At 33.5% G+C, this 18,437-nt stretch overlaps 1 protein-coding gene across 4 annotated transcripts; it reads left to right on the forward strand.

Moving 5' to 3' along the window:
• The first annotated feature begins 203 nt into the window (after positions 1-203).
• Positions 204-17,298, forward strand: LOC148618898 (uncharacterized). 4 transcript variants are annotated; one of them, XM_088578253.1, is made up of 4 exons: positions 279-526; positions 1,044-1,133; positions 7,818-7,865; positions 14,855-17,298. In XM_088578253.1, the coding sequence occupies exons 3-4, from the start codon at positions 7,861-7,863 to the stop codon at positions 15,570-15,572; spliced, it is 723 nt and encodes a 240-aa protein (XP_088434379.1). In that variant the 5' UTR covers positions 279-526; positions 1,044-1,133; positions 7,818-7,860; the 3' UTR covers positions 15,573-17,298. The 4 variants fall into 4 exon arrangements, with proteins under 4 accessions (XP_088434380.1, XP_088434379.1, XP_088434378.1 ...); XM_088578252.1 differs by lacking the exon at positions 1,044-1,133 and having other exon boundaries at positions 280-526; XM_088578255.1 differs by lacking the exons at positions 7,818-7,865; positions 14,855-17,298 and adding an exon at positions 1,968-6,045 and having other exon boundaries at positions 289-526.
• Positions 17,299-18,437: the final 1,139 nt, after the last annotated feature.

Genomic DNA, 18,437 nt, shown 5'->3' on the forward strand with positions numbered 1-18,437 from the left:
CCTTTAATCCCATTTTTTGCAATTTGACGATTATTTGAGGCGTAAAAATTCAAATGATCGATATAAATTGATTCAGTACATGAGTACTTTGACTTAATTGGTTATGGGAATTTTACATCCTAATAATGTTAGGAAGTTGTCATTAGTTAAGAAAAAGGATTTTTATAATAGACTATAAAAATCCTTGTTCTGTTGAGGAGATTGATTTACAAGCTGTTCAAACTTCCTCCGCTAAAAAACTAAGTTTGGTCATGCGCATAACTAAAATCATTTTCCAGGTTACTTCCCTTTGAAAATTTACCTTCGACCTTGTTTACAATCTGACAACGTACATTTTCCGAGGCGCATCCGAAGTGTGAAATATCTGTCATTGACATTTCAAAGACTAACAATGGAGCGGTGTGGAGGTTGAACTGTTATAAAATATTCTATATAACTGATCTAACGTGTTTATTATCAAGATACAAGCCATTCACTTTGAATAGGAGAGAAAAAGGGGATAATTTATCTATTAAACAAAGAAAAGGTAAGTTGGAATGTTTTTTATTTTTATTTTCATTTAGAATTGATACATGTATTTTAGAGGTGAAAACGCTTACATTTCTAGAATGACATATTATCAACAACTGCGTTTTATTTAGCCAAAAATTGAACCAATTTGGGTAAAATTAAGATAAGTTTATTGTTGTTGAACGATTGGCTGATTTCTGATAGATAGGAAACACACTTATATATACCTTCGTAAATAAACACTGGTATGTCTGTATAGATAAATTGTAAATATCTATTTCCATACGTGATCGATGTGCTGTTTAAACAAAACATTTTGGTCTAGTCACGTTTGTAATTGTTTGGGGTTTTCTCACCCTTAATGTTCATTGATTCTTCTCTTACGTAATTTTATGTGGGTTGATGGATTGAAAACAAATTAACAATAAGGACTATCCTTTGTGTATTCCCCATACCTGTTCAAAGGTAAAGTTATATGAGTCATTAACGTTGTAAAATGAACTCACTCTGCATTTTATCTATTGTCACACAAGACAGACATAGGTTAACAAAAAGGTAGCCTCCCCGCTACATGAAGATAGTTTAACTTGTTGAAGGGTATTGATTCTAGTTGTTAATGGAAAGTAAGTACTAGCTTAAGGACATTAAATTAAGAATAAGCTAGGGTATACAAAAAATTGTTATTTTCACGATGTCAAAAGTCCCCCTGACACATTATATGGCATCAGTAACATAAAGGATCGGGTTCTGTTTTCCCGTAGTTACTTAAACCAATAGGGTCACACGGTGTTCCATCAATTAGAAAAAATCATGTCATAAACTACTTCTTGTCTGTCCATTAAAAGAATATTCATTGTAAATTTACAATGTAAATGCTCCTCACAACACAGAGGGCTTAATTTTAGCAGAATGCAACAATACATTGTACCTACTTAGTACCGTATGCATGTTTTTTCCTGTTGCTTTATATATACTAAACTTACTGTAGTCTTAATCTGATGCATGTTTTATTTAGTTTTATTTTTTTATTTTTTTTTTAATTTTAATTTTTATCTAATCACTTTGACTTTATTTTGTTCCGAAGCTTGATTTATTATTTTTTGTATCCAGCTAATTTAGAAGTACTTTTGTACATGGAGTGCGCTCCTATTTGAACAACTTGCAACAGTCACCAAATTTCATTTCTGCAGAATTTAATGCTCACCCATCATGTATTAATGTGTTTGAAGCCAATTTCATGGTTTAAGAAAATGTAACTACACGTTAAGCCTAAAAAATAATTATACCTTGGGGCATGCATACTCCATAGAAAATATCTGCAGTAATTTTGGTTAGAAAATATCGAGGGGCGGGAGAAAATAGCTCGGTTTTTTCTGATGATTCCAACATGGTTTTAGATTCAAGTAATTAAGTGATCACTCTATAACTAAAGTTTTCCTGTTTGTTTCTTACTGCAGGGTGACTGTTGCAGAATGTTCAGTTTCGGACGTATTCTTAAAAGCTGTAGTGGTGGTTGTCAGTTATTATGGAGTGACCCAAACAAACAGGCTGGAGCTTATGGCGCAGTGAACAAAGATGATAAAGAAGACATCGAGGAACCTGATCTGGAGCCATTATCTCCATCTGACATTGTTTTTTCACAGCCTTGTGGTGGACGTAGAGCATCGTGGTCCTTGGATTTAGAAGATCCTATCTACAGAAATCCTATTGTGAAGAACTCATCCAAAACGTCGTCTCTGGAACGGAATAAATCTTTCTCCGGGAACAGTTCTGCTCCTATTGTTAAGATGAGGACCCCACCGAGAGACGCCTTCACAATTTCGAATTCGCCAATTGTCAAAAACAAAACGCCTCCTAGGAGATCGACAGCAGACAAAAGTTCTTCAATTGTTAAATCAAAAATTCCCCCCAAGTCTTCAATGAAATCGTCGACGTCACTAAACAAAGTTTCTGAAACTGATGGTGAGGATAAGCTTCTTAGTGCTTCAACACCTAACTTGAGTTCGAAACAAGGGGAATATGGACCCACAGTTCATTCGTCAAAATCATCTAAAAAGGTGAAGAAGACTAATTCGGAGATCGCTCTACAAGTTGTCTCCGTTGTGTAATAAAGGTTTTTATATGTTCTTGTAGACGATTAAGATTCCACGCAATGATTGGTCTACTTGAGATTATGTTGTGCCAAAGGAAAAGGTGATATTGTTGCCATGGTGAAGCATTTTCCCATTGTGGTGCTAACTCGTCCCGCAAAACGCAGAAAAGTATGAAATTTAGTCGGAAGATTTTTTATGTTGTAAACGTTGTGAAATTGAGATAAAGCATCACATGCGACATGGGTTGACAAACTTGTTATTGCCGAAATATGTCATGATTGTATGCGGACGTTGTAGACATATTATTGTATAGTTTTATATTCGGTGTAACAATCTTGACCTCGCTATCCTAAATTTGCAATGATATCAGTATTTTGACATAATTTTTTAAGTCATGACAACTTATCAAATAAGTGCCTTCGCTCGTCATAAGCCAAATTTTATTTTAAAAATCAAACGATCTCATTTTACGATCAATCAGTTGGGATTGATGCGTTTTTGGAATTAAGGCAAATGTATTTTTTTATTTTTATTTTTTTTGGGGTTTTTTTTTTGTGTTTTTTTGGTGATCGTGAAATAATACAAACAATGTAAAATTGGTGTTGCAATTAAAATACATCAGGTGGCTGGCATAAAAACTATATTTAAACAAAACAAACTCGTAAAATTTGCTGTTGAAATAAACAAGGTGGCTTCAGTTGTTTTACTTCTAGGCATTATAAACTGTCACCAGTTTTAGCGATTCTCTGGGTTGTATTTTAACATAGATGGAGATCAGCTTTAACGAAATAAAACATAATAGATTTTTTGTATGGTATTAATAAAAGATACTGCTCTGGGGAGAAAGCATTTAATACAATCATCACTTTTGGATGTATGTTTTATTTATGGACTAGTATTACAGAATTCCTGTTGACCCGGGTTCTTAATGATACATTATTGACTGGCCAGAAGATAACAGTTGTTATTATTTCTGAGGTACCAGGAGTGCATCTTTGGTGAACTGAAACATGAACTCAACATGCTTTGTATTAGTGATATCTCTTCGATTTGTGATGAAAAAAAAATAGAGCATTATACTACTATACTATAGTATTATAAGCAAGTGTTTGCGAGCTGATTTATACATTTTGTCCGCATTAGTTAATTTTCCGAATTTATGCATGATCATTGATAAAATGCAATAGAATAGAGTGTAGACGATGCTGATGTTTAAATACATATAACTTGACCTCAAGTTTACTTCAATGTACATTGATTTACATAAGAAGGAGATTATTTTGGTTAACCTTAGGGTACATTTATGTACATGTAGTTGGTTGATAAACGGGAGATGTATTTTCATGTCATACTAATATGTTGAGAGGTTATACTGCACCATCAGTTCATTTGACTTGTAAATCCGTGTAATTTCTCAGTTTTATTACTTATTCACTGTTTAATTTTATATTAAGAACCACCAATTCTGGTGTCTCAAGAAATAATTGTGAGGCTCAGTGTTCTGTGTAATATCTATTAGGATAATGAAAGTAGAACTTGCTCTACATGTTGTATGATTTTTCGGTCACGTATTGGAGATAAAATGCTGTAAAACGTTCAATTATTTGAAATTTAATTATGAATTGTTTTAAGTAGCTTTGGTACTAAGCTGTGCAATTTAGTTAATTACATTCATAACAAACCATAGGTTTTATTTATGAAGTCACTTTAAATATTCCTGTCTTTACTAGGCAATCAATCAATCAATATAAATAGAACATTTATAATGATTTTGTACAATTTTATATGAATAATACAATAATGTTTTTGTTCCATTATTTTGTGTATTTAAATGTCGATGTTATGATCAATTATATCCTTGGCATGTTAACAAATTCAGTTCTCAGAGCTCTTACATTTCAGGATCAATGTTACAATTATTTATATATAGTTTTACTCTGGACACTGTAACCAGTAACACGTACTTTGGGCACTGTCCAGTTGCTCCCCATCTGTGATTTAAAATGTAAATGTTGTATTTGTTTTGCGGGTGCTTATTTTAGTACTGGCCAGATCCTTAATTTTGTCAAAATTTTCACTGAAGCAGTAAAATTACATCGCGTTGGTAGGTTTGAATCACTTTGTCTGATATTGGTCATAAAAAATTTTTGGGTTTTTGATCCTTCAGGATCAAAATACCTTGTGTCACCGGTCCATCACTGGAACTTCCCCACTGTTTCTGAACACTATACAATAATATAGACCAAATGTTATTCCTTTCAAATCATTCAAAACCTCTTTTATAACCAGTAAATATGTTTCTTGCAATTAATTAGCTCAATAATATTCTATTATTTCTGCAAATAAAATTAAGATCTAGTCTCCATATCTAGTCAAGATTTTAGGGACTGCTTTTTGGCCTTTTAAGATATTTAGTAATAAATTTGCATTTAGGGAGTTTATTTCTTGAGTAATGTGTCCAGAAGCATGAAATGTGTTAAGCATGTTCATTGTAGCACACTTATAAGTCAAATTCTCCATCCTAACATTAATGTTTTACCATTTATAAACAGAAAGTGAAGAGCAGTGATTTTAACCAAGTAAAATTGGCGGGAAAATTCAAATTGATAAAAGTGTCTAGTTTTATGAAATCTTGTGTTAAGGAAATTATTTTCTGCAGCTGAAATTGGTTTTATTTAAGTATAATCATAATGTAGGATAAATACTCTGTTAATAAAGTTTGTGAATGTAAATGCACATTAACTTAAGGATAGGTTTAAAATTTGGGAAAAGGGTGAAATGGAACAAAATTTGTAAATGTGTGTGAAGTTGGGTCTGTAGTATGAATCGACTTTCAGTTTATACATATTAGAAAAAAAATGACAGTTCTTAAATTAATAGTTAAAATGCAAATGTATGATCACAATTTTATTTAACATCGTGTAATTTTCAAAAATTGGTCATGCTATAATTCTCACAAGAATCAAAAACCTCCAGTACTATCAGCACTGTGATATGTTTATATTACTGAAAGCAGTTGACCCTTCCAACCTAGCCAAAAGATTACTGCGGATCCACACCCCGCAATAGAACTGTTTCTGTGTACCAAGACTTTGATAAGATCAATTTGCTTTTTATCGTATATATATATACTTTTAAAAAATGCCACTAAAAAGGATATATACATATGTGTTCACATTCCTTTTAATATTTTATTCGGTATGTAATACTTTTAATGGTTAATATTTTTACATTTTAAGCCAATTTTTTGGTTTTTTTTCTTTCTGAAAAGGGTATGTTTGTGTCAAAAAGATTGAATTTTATAAAAGATTTTTTAGAATATTTCCTTCAGATTTTATATTCCAGAAAAGTATTCCAACTTACAATTTGTATAGAGATTTTATTATCACTGAACTATTGTTATTTGTAATTATGAAATAATAAATATGAATTATTACATTCATTATTAGTTTTGCTTGACTTGGACTGTTTCCTATAATCAGGTAAATGAAAGTATGAGGAGTCGATGACATAGTGAAAACATTGTGCTCCTACCTTTTAATGGACGTTAGACACACGTATAACTGATTTCGTTTCCAGTAAAATTAACTTGCTGTACAGAAAGCTAGAGACCGAGAAAGTGATTAAAAATAACAATGGAAAACAATAATAAGCAAGCGAACGAACAACACTACGAAATTTATTAAGGTACCATCATTTATTCACCTCCACCATCTAAGTTTGCTTCCAGATATAAATTTTAATATTTTCGAGAGCTTTTGTAGGTTGCTAAATTTCTTATATGGATGTGCTACTTACGACCGTAATAAGACACTTGTCGATGATGCGTCCAGCTTTACCATGGGGATCGATTTTCCGTTTTTCATAGTTTTCTATTTTACACCAAACATTGAGAGTGCCGCTTCTAGTAAGCAGAATACGCTTACCCTCACGATGCACATAGTTCACGCTTTCTGTTGTCTATGGTTCGGCTTTGTTCCTTAAAGCTTTGAATGTAACTTTGCAGACCAGGTTTATCAGTAAAATAGAGTATGTTTTATTAGTTCAATCACTGTATAATTTCTATAACTAAAATATAGTTAGTGTAATGCTGCGACAATGATAAAATTTTATCTGTTATTTTTAATAAGCATGATCCAGTATAATACCAACGGATTAAGCAGATATCCCAAAACTGCACACTTCGTCATTGGCTGACTATAACAGACACGACGTTGAACATCGATAGACATGTTTTAAGTTTATCAGTGCTGAAATATATCTATGGACGATTATCTGATAATAATTAATCTGGCATATTCTATCCAATTCTTCAGCGATTATGATAGAGATAAAATATGGCAGTGCACGGAAGTTAGCTAAGATTACCAGTTGAACGTTGATTAATCTTATAATCCCCAATGATGCATGGCTATACCAGACATATGTCTCATTATTATCCATAGTAAATAAAGGGTTTGATTCAATAGTCTGTCCGAAAACTCTAGAGAACTATGTTGTAAAGGTTAGGTCATTTTTACTTTAATTGTACACTTTCTTGCGACACAACCAACACATTTTATACGATCCGATGCGTCTTAAAATTACGATCTGTCACAGTAAGATGTTTTCTGATTCGATTTACGAAAGAAAAGACCAGAGAATAACATATTATTATGAATATTAAATGGTGTTAAATGCATTATACAATCAGGAAAAATCAGGAAAAAAAACGATTAGCGAAATAACGTACTTTCAATTTAAGGCTAATACTAGAATATTAGCACCAAAATCATTATCTATTATAGTACACAATGTCCACGACTTTCGGTCCTACTCACAGTTTGAACACGACCTCCAACTGACCAATCCTCCCTCGATTAGTCAATATTACATGCATAAATCAGAGTATGGATTACTATGGTTAGGATTTCTGTCTTGCTGGTAAAATAATTAGAATTTGTTAATTAACTAATAGGCCTTGTAAATGTATGTTTCATCCTCATATTTAACACGCCGTTCCATGTGACTTGTACTTCGGAGAGATACGTTGGCGTTTAATTAGCCTGAACGACTTCACAAGCTTGTAATATTTTACACCGGTTTTTTATGAGGAGTACATCTTAGAATATTTCACATATGTGGACTAGACTAATTTAGCAATTTATATGTTTTAAGTTATGGATAATGTGAGGGTGTTTGTGTGGTTATTATACACTTTGTTTGATATTGTAGAAAGAAAAGATCTGAGGGTAAACAAGGGCTTGTGGAACGTATCATGAGGTAAGATTCAGTATTGTTAAGATATATCCTCTATACGGAACCACTCATTTCTAACTTGCCCTGAAGCCGTAGGGTTAAAACTTTTTACTAACTTTCAGTTTAATACATCTCTTAGTAACTATAAAGATTCGACGACATCAACCGTTCGGTAGATTGTAAGGTATGCAGGATGTTTCATGCCTTATCTCACAATATTTTTTGTGTTTGAGTGAAAACTTGATAACGGTATTTTATTGATATTAAAACGATATATTGGTTAATCACTGTAGTTTTTGTTTTGTTTATGGTTTGTTACCTGCATTAAATGTGGAACTGCATCAAAATGTCGTAGACAAACCTGTTATAAGCCAATGAATATACAACCATCTAGCATGTTTTACATCAACAGCTTTCGCAGAATATAGACCTGGCCGTCAAATTTCTTTTCTATGTCCTGGTTTGATCGCACTGTCAGAATGTTTCCATCAACAACTTTCGCAGAATATAGACCTGGCCGTCAAATTCCTTTTCTATGTCCTGGTTTGATCGCACTGTCAGAATGTGTTTTATACATTCGATGCCGTTGTACTGTTTTTACTGCCAAATCTTAGACCACTCATTTGAATACAACATAGCAGAGCCGATTAATTGCTGTATGCTAGTTATTTGGAGTAGCGAGTATAAGCTATGCCAACCATCTTGTGAACTAATTGATTGGAATTACGATTGTTACTCTTCATGCCAGTATGTTACTGGCATACTGAACAAAGTATATTTGCGGTTACACAGTTAAACTATCATGATTATGTAGGACTTTAAAGAATCAAGTCATAGCTTGGCATTATGTTAGCCGAATCAATGATCACCACAACGTTTCAGAATTTAAAGTGACCACCGCTATCCTGCACCATCGATGTCTTTTATTTTCTTCTTCGTTGTACAGAGAATATACATAAAGTATTCATATCAGGCTCGGATAACGACATCAGAACTGTGGCATTGGCAAAATAAACATTTGGTCGTTTACTTCGACGGGACTTTAACTCGTTCCACTGAGACATCTTTGGCAACATGCACTCTAGACCACTCGGTCAGATAGACTTCGTCAAGTTCCGCTGACCAGATGATACCTCCTCTTAGATTAAATGCCCATTACGACACTCTATAACATATTATATTTGTCTGCGCACCATGTACCTGTGTACCATAATACCCGTGTTTACGTTTTTGTATGTGTACTCTTATTTTTGGTAAGTGTAACAGTACTTTTGTGAACTTTTACAATGTGATAAAAAAATTAACACGATTGTTTTAGACCAAAATAAAAATATCTGTTTTTTTAAGGTTACCCTACCTACCCTATATTTTTCTTCCTACCCTAGCACATTCTATTGGTATTTTCTTTATGAAATGCCGCTGAACTGTCATTTTTTAGTCGAGCAGTATTTAGTCAAAGAGTAATCAAGGGAACCAATGTTATAGCAGTAATCAAAAGTATGTAATCCAGGGACAAAGACCAGACATGGAAAACAGACATACACAACAAAGAACATAAAGTAATTAAAATCATACATACAAAGTAACAAAAGCAAATGAGCAACTCAATTCTCCCATAAGTATCTAGTTAAAATGATTTAACCTGTACCTACCTACTCTATTATTTCATCATGATCCAATGTAACCTTAAACAGACACTTTTCTTGGTGGTTTGTCAAAGGCAAAAATATGCCTAATAAACACGAGTGTTTTCATGAAGAGAAACTAAGCCTACAAATTACCACTTTATTACTAATTAAATATGAGAACGTGACACTAAATCGATGAATTGCAAGTTAGAATAACTTAAATATCCATCTTAGCTAAGATTTTCCATTTAATGTTAAAACCCTATATGAAATATCCTTAAGATGAGAAACTGCGTACTTGTTTACCTTTACCTGTTTACGGTTTCTGATGTCTGAAAAACAGACAAGTTTTGTGTTTGTACTGAGCGGAAGCTTTGTAAAGAGGTCTCCACATACGAATTATCATAATCTCACTAGCCCGTTATAATGGCTACAATACCAGCAACTTGAATGATCTTGTCAACAGTGTCTACTCCATCAGGTTCTCCCAATAACGTAAGATTAATAGTATCATTGACTACAGTCATTTTGTTCCTTGTTTTAAAAGAAGCCCCGACATTTAATTTTTTTGGAAATTTTTGCTGTATTTTCAACATATTGGGAAAATATGGTACGACGGACAGATACGCGTCATATACCGACCACCTAAGCTCCACACAGCGGTAGTCGTTTGTTTTCTCCCTTACTATCCGCTGCAGTTCTCTGACATTCAAGTAAAACGTCGTTTGACAATTTGATAATGTCGCGAAAATCATTCCTATTTTCCCGACTTTGCAAGAGTCTTGCATTTTCTGAGAGGGTTGGCTGCAGCGTCTAGATTTAATTTCGAACATTAGACGCGGTTTCGGAGCTTGATGCCGACCGGTACTGAAAAGCAATACCGAACTTACAAATATTCATTGGTTACGACTTGCCGAAAAAACATTCCCCAGAAGTGAACAAAGAACCGGACAGAGAAATAACGTCTCGAGGAACATTTCACTGGCTTCTTTACCTGGTGTCCAATTCACAGTAAGTCGTAAGAGTAAAGTTGATCGTAAGTAAAGACATCATAACAGAAAATAGCATTGTGACGTTATAATTTACAATCAATTTCACACTTACGACTTTTTGTGAATTCGACGCCTGTGGCCCCTTTTCACTAAAAAATCGTAAGAGTAAAATTAGTCGTAAGTTATGACATCACAATACTTTTATTTACTATGACGTCATAACTTACGACTAATTTTACACTTACGATTTTTTGTAAGTGACCACTGGTTTTCCAAAAATTATGCCTGACAATTTGGAATTTTCCTCTCTTTGGGAATTTTTTTTTCAACATTTTGGAAAAGTCTACTGGAAACAGCCGATATTTTGTTGCAATAAAAGAGTAACAAAATCACTGGACAATTACAACATTTCGTGTAATTTTTTTGGTACTGTTTATGTAAGCGTATTTTGATCTTTAAGTAATTTCAACTTTTCAAACATTTATATATGTAATGAATGCCGAATTGTCGCATATTTGACTAGAAAACATTAAGGTAACTGGACCAATATAAACTTAGATCCTGCCAAAATATACATCGATTTCTTATCTTCTGTTTGAAAAACATTTTTGTTTGTTTGCAGGCAAGCTCAACATCTCGAAATACTTAACATATGTTATAAAGTAATAACTGAACGAAAGTGAATATTAAACATAACGTTTTGGCAATAATTATTGGCATAATATGTTTCTGACTCAAAAACGATCAAAGTCATCTATGATTAAAATTGCATTTTAGTATATGAGGCCTGTTTAGGGGGTAATGCATTCCAGAGAAAATGTAATTATGTTATGAAATGTATATATTTTGGAAAAATCATATCTATAAATTAAAAATTACGCCTTGCTTTTTCAGTTACGACAGATCTTTTTTTAGCTCAAGGCCGAAGGTCATGTCAGCTATTGCCATCACTCTTTTTTCAATTGCTGAAATGAACTCCATGTAAGAGTTATTGCTCTTTAGAGGTGAAAAAATGACTTTTTTTTTTTTTTTTTTTTTTTTTTTTTTTTTACAGTTTTCCAATATCTTGAAAACTATAATAGATAGAATGAAATTTTCAATTGATGAAATTATCCTTATGATAAGTCTTACCAAAAACTTCACTGAGTCAACATTGCTGGACAACTCTTTGTTAGAGTTATTGCCCTTGAAAGGCAAAAATTTAACAATGGGAGCGATTCAGGTTCCTGGGAGCTTCTTGTTTCGAACATAAGAATGTTGTAAATGACTAAAGTCTCTTGTGGGCTTTCATCGTTTTCTATGACGTTTAACTCAGCTTAAGCTTGCTATTGGGATGGGCTATTTGTATATTCGTTTGCAATCATCTGATTAAAATATTGAGACTGAAGCTTATTCATACCAATGACTTCGATTAAAATGTATTATTTAGGTCTACAGCGTTAGTTAACGTAATTGTGTGTATGGGGTAATCCTAAATTTTGTGTTATGTTCTAAGTATACCATTCAATGTTTATTTGCTTCCTGTTTTTTTTACATGGCTTAGGCAAAATAGCGAAAGAACTTACATCAATAGGCAAAATAGCGAAAGAACTTACATCAATATTTTGTAATATATATCGAGTTTAACGAATAAAGACGCAAATCCTCTAAAAATGATATTTTTTCTTATTGTAAACAACTCTTCATATAAGATATCCGCTCTTGGCATTAGATGTAATTACAGTCTCATCTGGTTTGTCGGAACCGTTCTAAATCAATACTGCTAAAGATCTACACAGTTGGAAGTATGTCTCTCTATGTATTTTCCTTAATTCTGATAAGTACAGACAAAGAAAAAACTCAGCTTTAATTTCAGCATCAACTTATAATGTTGTTAAAACTGTGTTTGTTATTTAAAATTAGATTAAAATGTAGTGTTTTCAAAATGATGAGTTTTGTTGTTATCGCGACTGTAGTGCTTGTTTGTTGTGTCTTGGGTTAGCCGAATTTTTCTTAGGCTATCTCCGAACAAAAACATTATACTAATTACAAAGAAAACACACATATTGGTATACACATTTAGCGTTATCTTTTCGTAGTACGTTAATCAGAAATTTTGCGATCAGTTGAACCTCTCAACTCATATTAATGTACTATTTAAAGAATTTTACGGTGTCTCATAATCCGATTATGGCTGGATGGTAATTGTACATAATGTATGCTGTTTACACTTATATGAAATCAAGTATTGTGGCATGAAACCAACCAGTTTCCGTGTCTTGAAATTGAAGCATGGTAGTGGGTAATGTAAAAATACTAACGAGCTTCAGCTTTTATACGGCCGCAAAAAATTGCGGTCATATATCGGTATGGCGCTGCCGTATTTGAGTATTGGTTGATACTTATCAGATTTTATTACAAGGTTTTAAACCACCAAAGGAAGGTTGGTATTGATTTTTGGGGTTATAGCCCCAACTGTTTTAGAATTAGGGTCCGCAAAGACGCCTATAACAAGCATTTCATAGAATTCAACAATAAAACTCCAGTAAAAGCATAGGAACGTCAATGATATTATTTCACAATATTCTATACCACAATGGTCAGACTTGGATTGTTTTTGTGGGTAAAGAATTGAACTTTTCAGAAATTGGGGCCGTAAAAGGGGCCAGAAACATGCATTTTCAGAATGTCAAGATAATAACTTACTTATTATTTGTCCGATTTTGAGAATTTGTTTTATTGGATTCCTTGTTAAAATCCCTTCCAGATTTTTTCAAACAGATTTCCGATATCACATAGGCAAAAGAGTTATAATGGTCAAAGGAACCATACCCCCAAACATCGATTTAAAACAAAAAGAATTTGTTCCAATTTTCGAAAAAGAATTTTTATTGGATTCCTTATGAAAATCCCTACGTGCATTTGTCAGTTGTGTTTAGAGTTTTGATCCGTCAAAACAAAAAACAAAAAAACAAAAAAAAAACATGGCGGCAGTTTCTATTTTTAGACCACGGGGATCAAGTCACCAATTTCTGCATATATCTCAAGATTAAAAGAGACATTTGAAAATACATGTGACTCCATCTTCAACTTGAAGAGCTCTACAAACGTCTGCATTAGGTAAAGTTGTCGGACGAATCCTTGTTATTGGCCTTGACAGGTGAACAATGATGGTTTTTGCAGTTTTCGGACAGTATCTTGAAAACTATAATAGATGAGGAAAAAATAAATTGATGAAATCTTTATGATAAGGCCCACAAAAGTCTTCATGGGTCAAAGTTGTTGGACGACTCTTTGTTAGAGTTCTTGCCCTTGAAAGGTGAAAAAATGACGGCTTTTGCAGTTTTCAGTCAATATCTTGAATATTATAAAGAAAATTCGATTGATGAATACTTGTTTTTCAGTTTTCAACCAATATCATGAAGACTATACTAGATTGGAAAAAAAACTTTCAATTGATGATATGATTTTTATAATAAATCCTACAAAAATCTACACAAGTAAAAATTATCTGACGACTCCTGCTTGGAGTTATTGTCCTTGAATGGTGAAAAATTACTGTTTTGCAGTTTTCAGTCGATATCATAAAAACTATAATAGGCAGAAAAAAACTTTCAATTGATTTTTATAATAAGGCCTTTAAAAGTCTTCCCAAGTCAAAATTGTCTGACGATTCCTAGTTAGAGTTATTTCTATAAAGGAGAAATATTACATTTTTGCAGTTTTCAGCCAATATCATGAAAACTATAATTGATGAAAAAAACTTGATGAAATGACAAGGCCCACAAAAGTTTTCTTGGGTCGAAGTTGTCGGATGACTCCTTGGTGTTATTGCCCTTGAAAGACGAAAAATGTCAATTTTTGGCCAATATCTTGGAAACTATGATAGATAAAACTAACTTTTATTTGATGAAATAATTCTTATGATAAGGCCTACTAAAGTCCAATGAGTCATCAATGTTGTAGGATGACTCCTCCTAACGGTGTTTGCCCTTGAAGGAAAAAAATTGAATCAGGTGAGCGATTCACGCTCCTGGAAGCCTCTAGTTTATTTTTGGGCTGATTTTGAAATATTTTGTCAATCAAGTTTCATATATCTCCTACGGTTTTCGAGTTATAGGAAGTCGAAGGTTCCACACCCGAAAAAATAGGCATTTTAATTTTTGGTCTGATTTCGAAAATTTTTAATTGAATTTGAAATTTTGTGCTATATTTTGTCCAAACCAGTTGTTGTGTCCATAACAGAGTCCCTATGTTTGAATTTTTAAAAAAAAAAACTAATGTTGTGTGCACACTTGCCCCAACTGTTCAGGGTTCGACCACTGTGGTCGTATCATGCTGCGCTTGGCGATACTTTTTATTACAATTATACGCGTAGATAGCCACTATAATGTTGTTTTTCTTTGTATTTTAGTTGCGCAAGAGAAATTTGCCGACAGACTTTGAAGGGATGTCTTAGGATTCCAGGTTGTAAACCATTATGCTATAATTGCCTGCTGCGACCATACGCATGTTGTTTGGGTGAGAGTGACGAAGAAAAAGACGACAAAGACGATGAAGGATACGATAGCTACGGTATAACAGCATCCCAAAACCATCTACCGGACCATCAGCAGCTCACTACTTCCCGCAATAATATGCCTGAACAACAGCAAGTATCAGTTGAAAACAATCTACTACAAAACAACTTCAATAGCCATGAGTATGTAAACGAATCGGAAATATGCCCCATTGAATATAAGTTAAACGTATCGTTAAAAGATAATGAGCAAACCAATGTAGCAGCTCATTCCGTATTGCAGTATGCAGACATCTTAGATACGAGCACCTGTAATAATAACAAACATCAATATGTTAATGAAAGCGTTTTGTTTTCCAAACTGGCATCTGAACAGGAAAAAGACTCTTCATTAAACAGTCAAATAAATGGAGATTCACCCAGTTTGAACAGCTCTAATGATTTTAAAACTGACAGCATAAATGCAGGATGTAACTCGATTCATAGACAGAATTCACACCAGACCAATGATTCCTTCGTTATGAAGGCGTATGAAACAAGGTCATTAGAAAGTAAAGTAGCAGATGTTGTATCCAGTCAGCAGACGTTAATTCTTTTGGAAACTGACGTGTGATGCACGTAAGCTCACATGTTTTGGAAACTGACATGTGATGCACGCGAGCTCTTGTTTTGCCTCTGTTTCGCATTAAATAAGTTTATGTAACTCAGGGCATATGGTCTTGTAAAATTGGTGCATTGTTATGGTATATATTAATTTATTTATTATCTAGTCATTTTCATATTATAGACTTTTCTTTTCCTGTAACTTATCCTATGTTGTAACGATTTTTAGAATCTCAATTATTTTTTTTTTTTAATTCGGCATATCTTTTTTTAATTTCTGTAATATGACCGATGGCATTTAACATCAGTGTAACTGAACAGGCATTGTCAAGTTGTCCATTCTATCAGTAATCGTCATAAAAGGACTAACAAATATCACAAGTTAACCCATTGGCACTTTTGGTCATCTTAAGCATGTGTGCTTCATTCGAGAACATGCTCGTGGCACTTCATTTTAGCCTATAATCAACTAAAAAAAAGATTAGATGGTAAAACATTTTCTTTTCTAAAGAGCGCTTTTTGTAGAGATAAAATGTCAAGACGACCTTGATAAAACTCGCTTCACATCTAAGGTTAAAGGTAATGGTCACCATGACGACCACTGTATTATTATACAATCTATTTCATGCTTAGTTATACTTGACGCGCTGCCTTATGTAGGAGTATCTTTAATTATTGATAAAAGAATATATAAATAAGATCCTAAAGTATAGGTGTTAGCATAACACACGGAACGTGGAATTATATAAAAGCAGATGCAGTGCTTGTCTTAGAGAGCATATATGGTTGTTTTATTTTTGTGTGTGTACTTTACAGCGCGGATTCAGGTGGGGTGCTTTGAAATCTTGATTTTTCACAAATCCTACAACCAATGTCTTCGCTTTGCTCGAAGTTTTTGTTCTAATTTTTGTCCCGACCTGAAATCCCGCATCCGCCCCTGCTTTTTCTAATAATAAGTGATCTGAGTGGTTTCTAGGTTCTCGTTATCTAACAAGATAAATCAATTTTAAAGGTAAAATGTATAAAAATTCCCCCATCTGATAATGGTCGTAAACAACTTCCGTGTTTCTTCGTCAAAATTAAAGCAATACAACTGAACGTTAAAATTGACTTCTTGTAATCTATCTGCATTTTGTATGATTTCACGCATTCATCTTCGGTAACTAATGAGAGCAAGACCAGAACACTATATCAGGTTTTAATGTTTTAGACATACAGGAACAAGACGGGCCTATATAATGTGCATACAAAAGCACATACCGTTTTACGCAGTGGATTTGACTTCTATTTTTAACATGCGTGATCTATGATGGGTGCAATTTCTTTTAGGTTAGTTGTAAGATAATGGATAATATAGACCGAATTCTTCTGTCCCTACATTGCCTTTTCCTTTATTGTTATTTCAGCACATAAAAAGCAATTTTAGGGACAAAGGAAATCGATCTATGGAAATGGAAGCCAGAAAATGTTTCAGTTATAACTTAACCAGTGCAATGTTTCTATGGTGCATTAACATCTTTGTGATATATTTTTTATAGGAAGCAATGTTGATTGTAACTGTCGGCGAAAGTATATGGATGTACATATATATATATATATGTGTGTGATTTACAATTCATATGTAGTTACTGTTCTGAGGCGTTTTCTTGTTATAACTAGTCATATATTTATTTGAAGTCAATTTCTATTGTAAGATAAATTCTTATTTTGAGTAACATAAAAAATATTGTTGGGAAGTGGTAGGTGTCTGTGTTGTGTTGCAACAGTAACCAACTGGCATTTGTATTGTGTTGAAACAGCAACCAACTGGTGTCTGTGCTGTGTTGAAACAGCAACCAACTGGTATCTGTGTTGTGTTGAAACAGCAACCAACTGGTGTCTGTGTTGTGTTGAAACAGTAAACGGCTGGTGTTTGTGCTGTGTTGAAACAGTAACCAGCTAGTGTATGTGATGTGTTGAAACCGTATCCAACTGGCGTATGTGATGTGTTTGCAACTATCATTAAATGTCACTAACTGTTGCTTGTGGCAGTGTAGTGTTGCAACAGTAACCAAACAGTAACCAACTGATGGCAGTGATTTGTTGGAACATTAACCAGAAACCAACTGCTACTAGTACAGTGTTGCAATAATTACCAACTGGTATCTTCGCAGTGTTGTATTAGTAACCAAGTGGTTTATATGACACTGCAACATTTACCAACTGGTTTGCGTTTGTTGTGTTGCAACTGTAACCAACTTGTTTCTGTGACAGTGGTTTGTTGCAACTGTAACCAGCATGTTTCTTTGACATAGTTATGTTGCAATTGTCAACAACTGATGTATGTGACAGTCTCATGTTGCAGTCGTAAATAGTTGATGGCAATAGTGTATTGTAATATTAACCAACTGGTTTGTTTCTGTGCTTATTTTGAGCAGTAACCGACTTGTATCTGTGCCGTGTTTCAACAGTAACACATTGACGTCTGTGTCGTGTTGAAACAGTAACACATTGACGGCTACATTAACACGTGTCTGTGCTAATTTAAAGCAGTAGTTTTTCTTACATTTAATTCTTTTTATACGACCACAAAATTTGCAGACGTATATGTTATGATGCTGTCGTCGTTGTTAATGTTGATCTTTTCCGTGTGATAACTTTAGTTCTAATGTACCAAATGTCATGAAATTTTGATATACTGTTACTTTTTACTAGAGAAAGCTTGTCATAAAAAATGATGTTATTGACCCCCACCGTTCTGCAAAAAGGGGTAAAATAAGTGTTTATCAAAAAATTATGCTGAGGGTTTAATAATTCTCATTCAATGTTAACAATTCTGTTTAAAATTTGTTTCTTGTAAAATTATGGGTTACAAATATTTGATAGATTTAAAATT

This window comes from Perna viridis, chromosome 4 (genome assembly GCF_037379345.1).
Source record: "Perna viridis isolate PV_CMFRI_1.1 ecotype Kerala chromosome 4, ASM3737934v1, whole genome shotgun sequence".
NCBI lineage: Eukaryota > Metazoa > Mollusca > Bivalvia > Mytilida > Mytilidae > Perna > Perna viridis.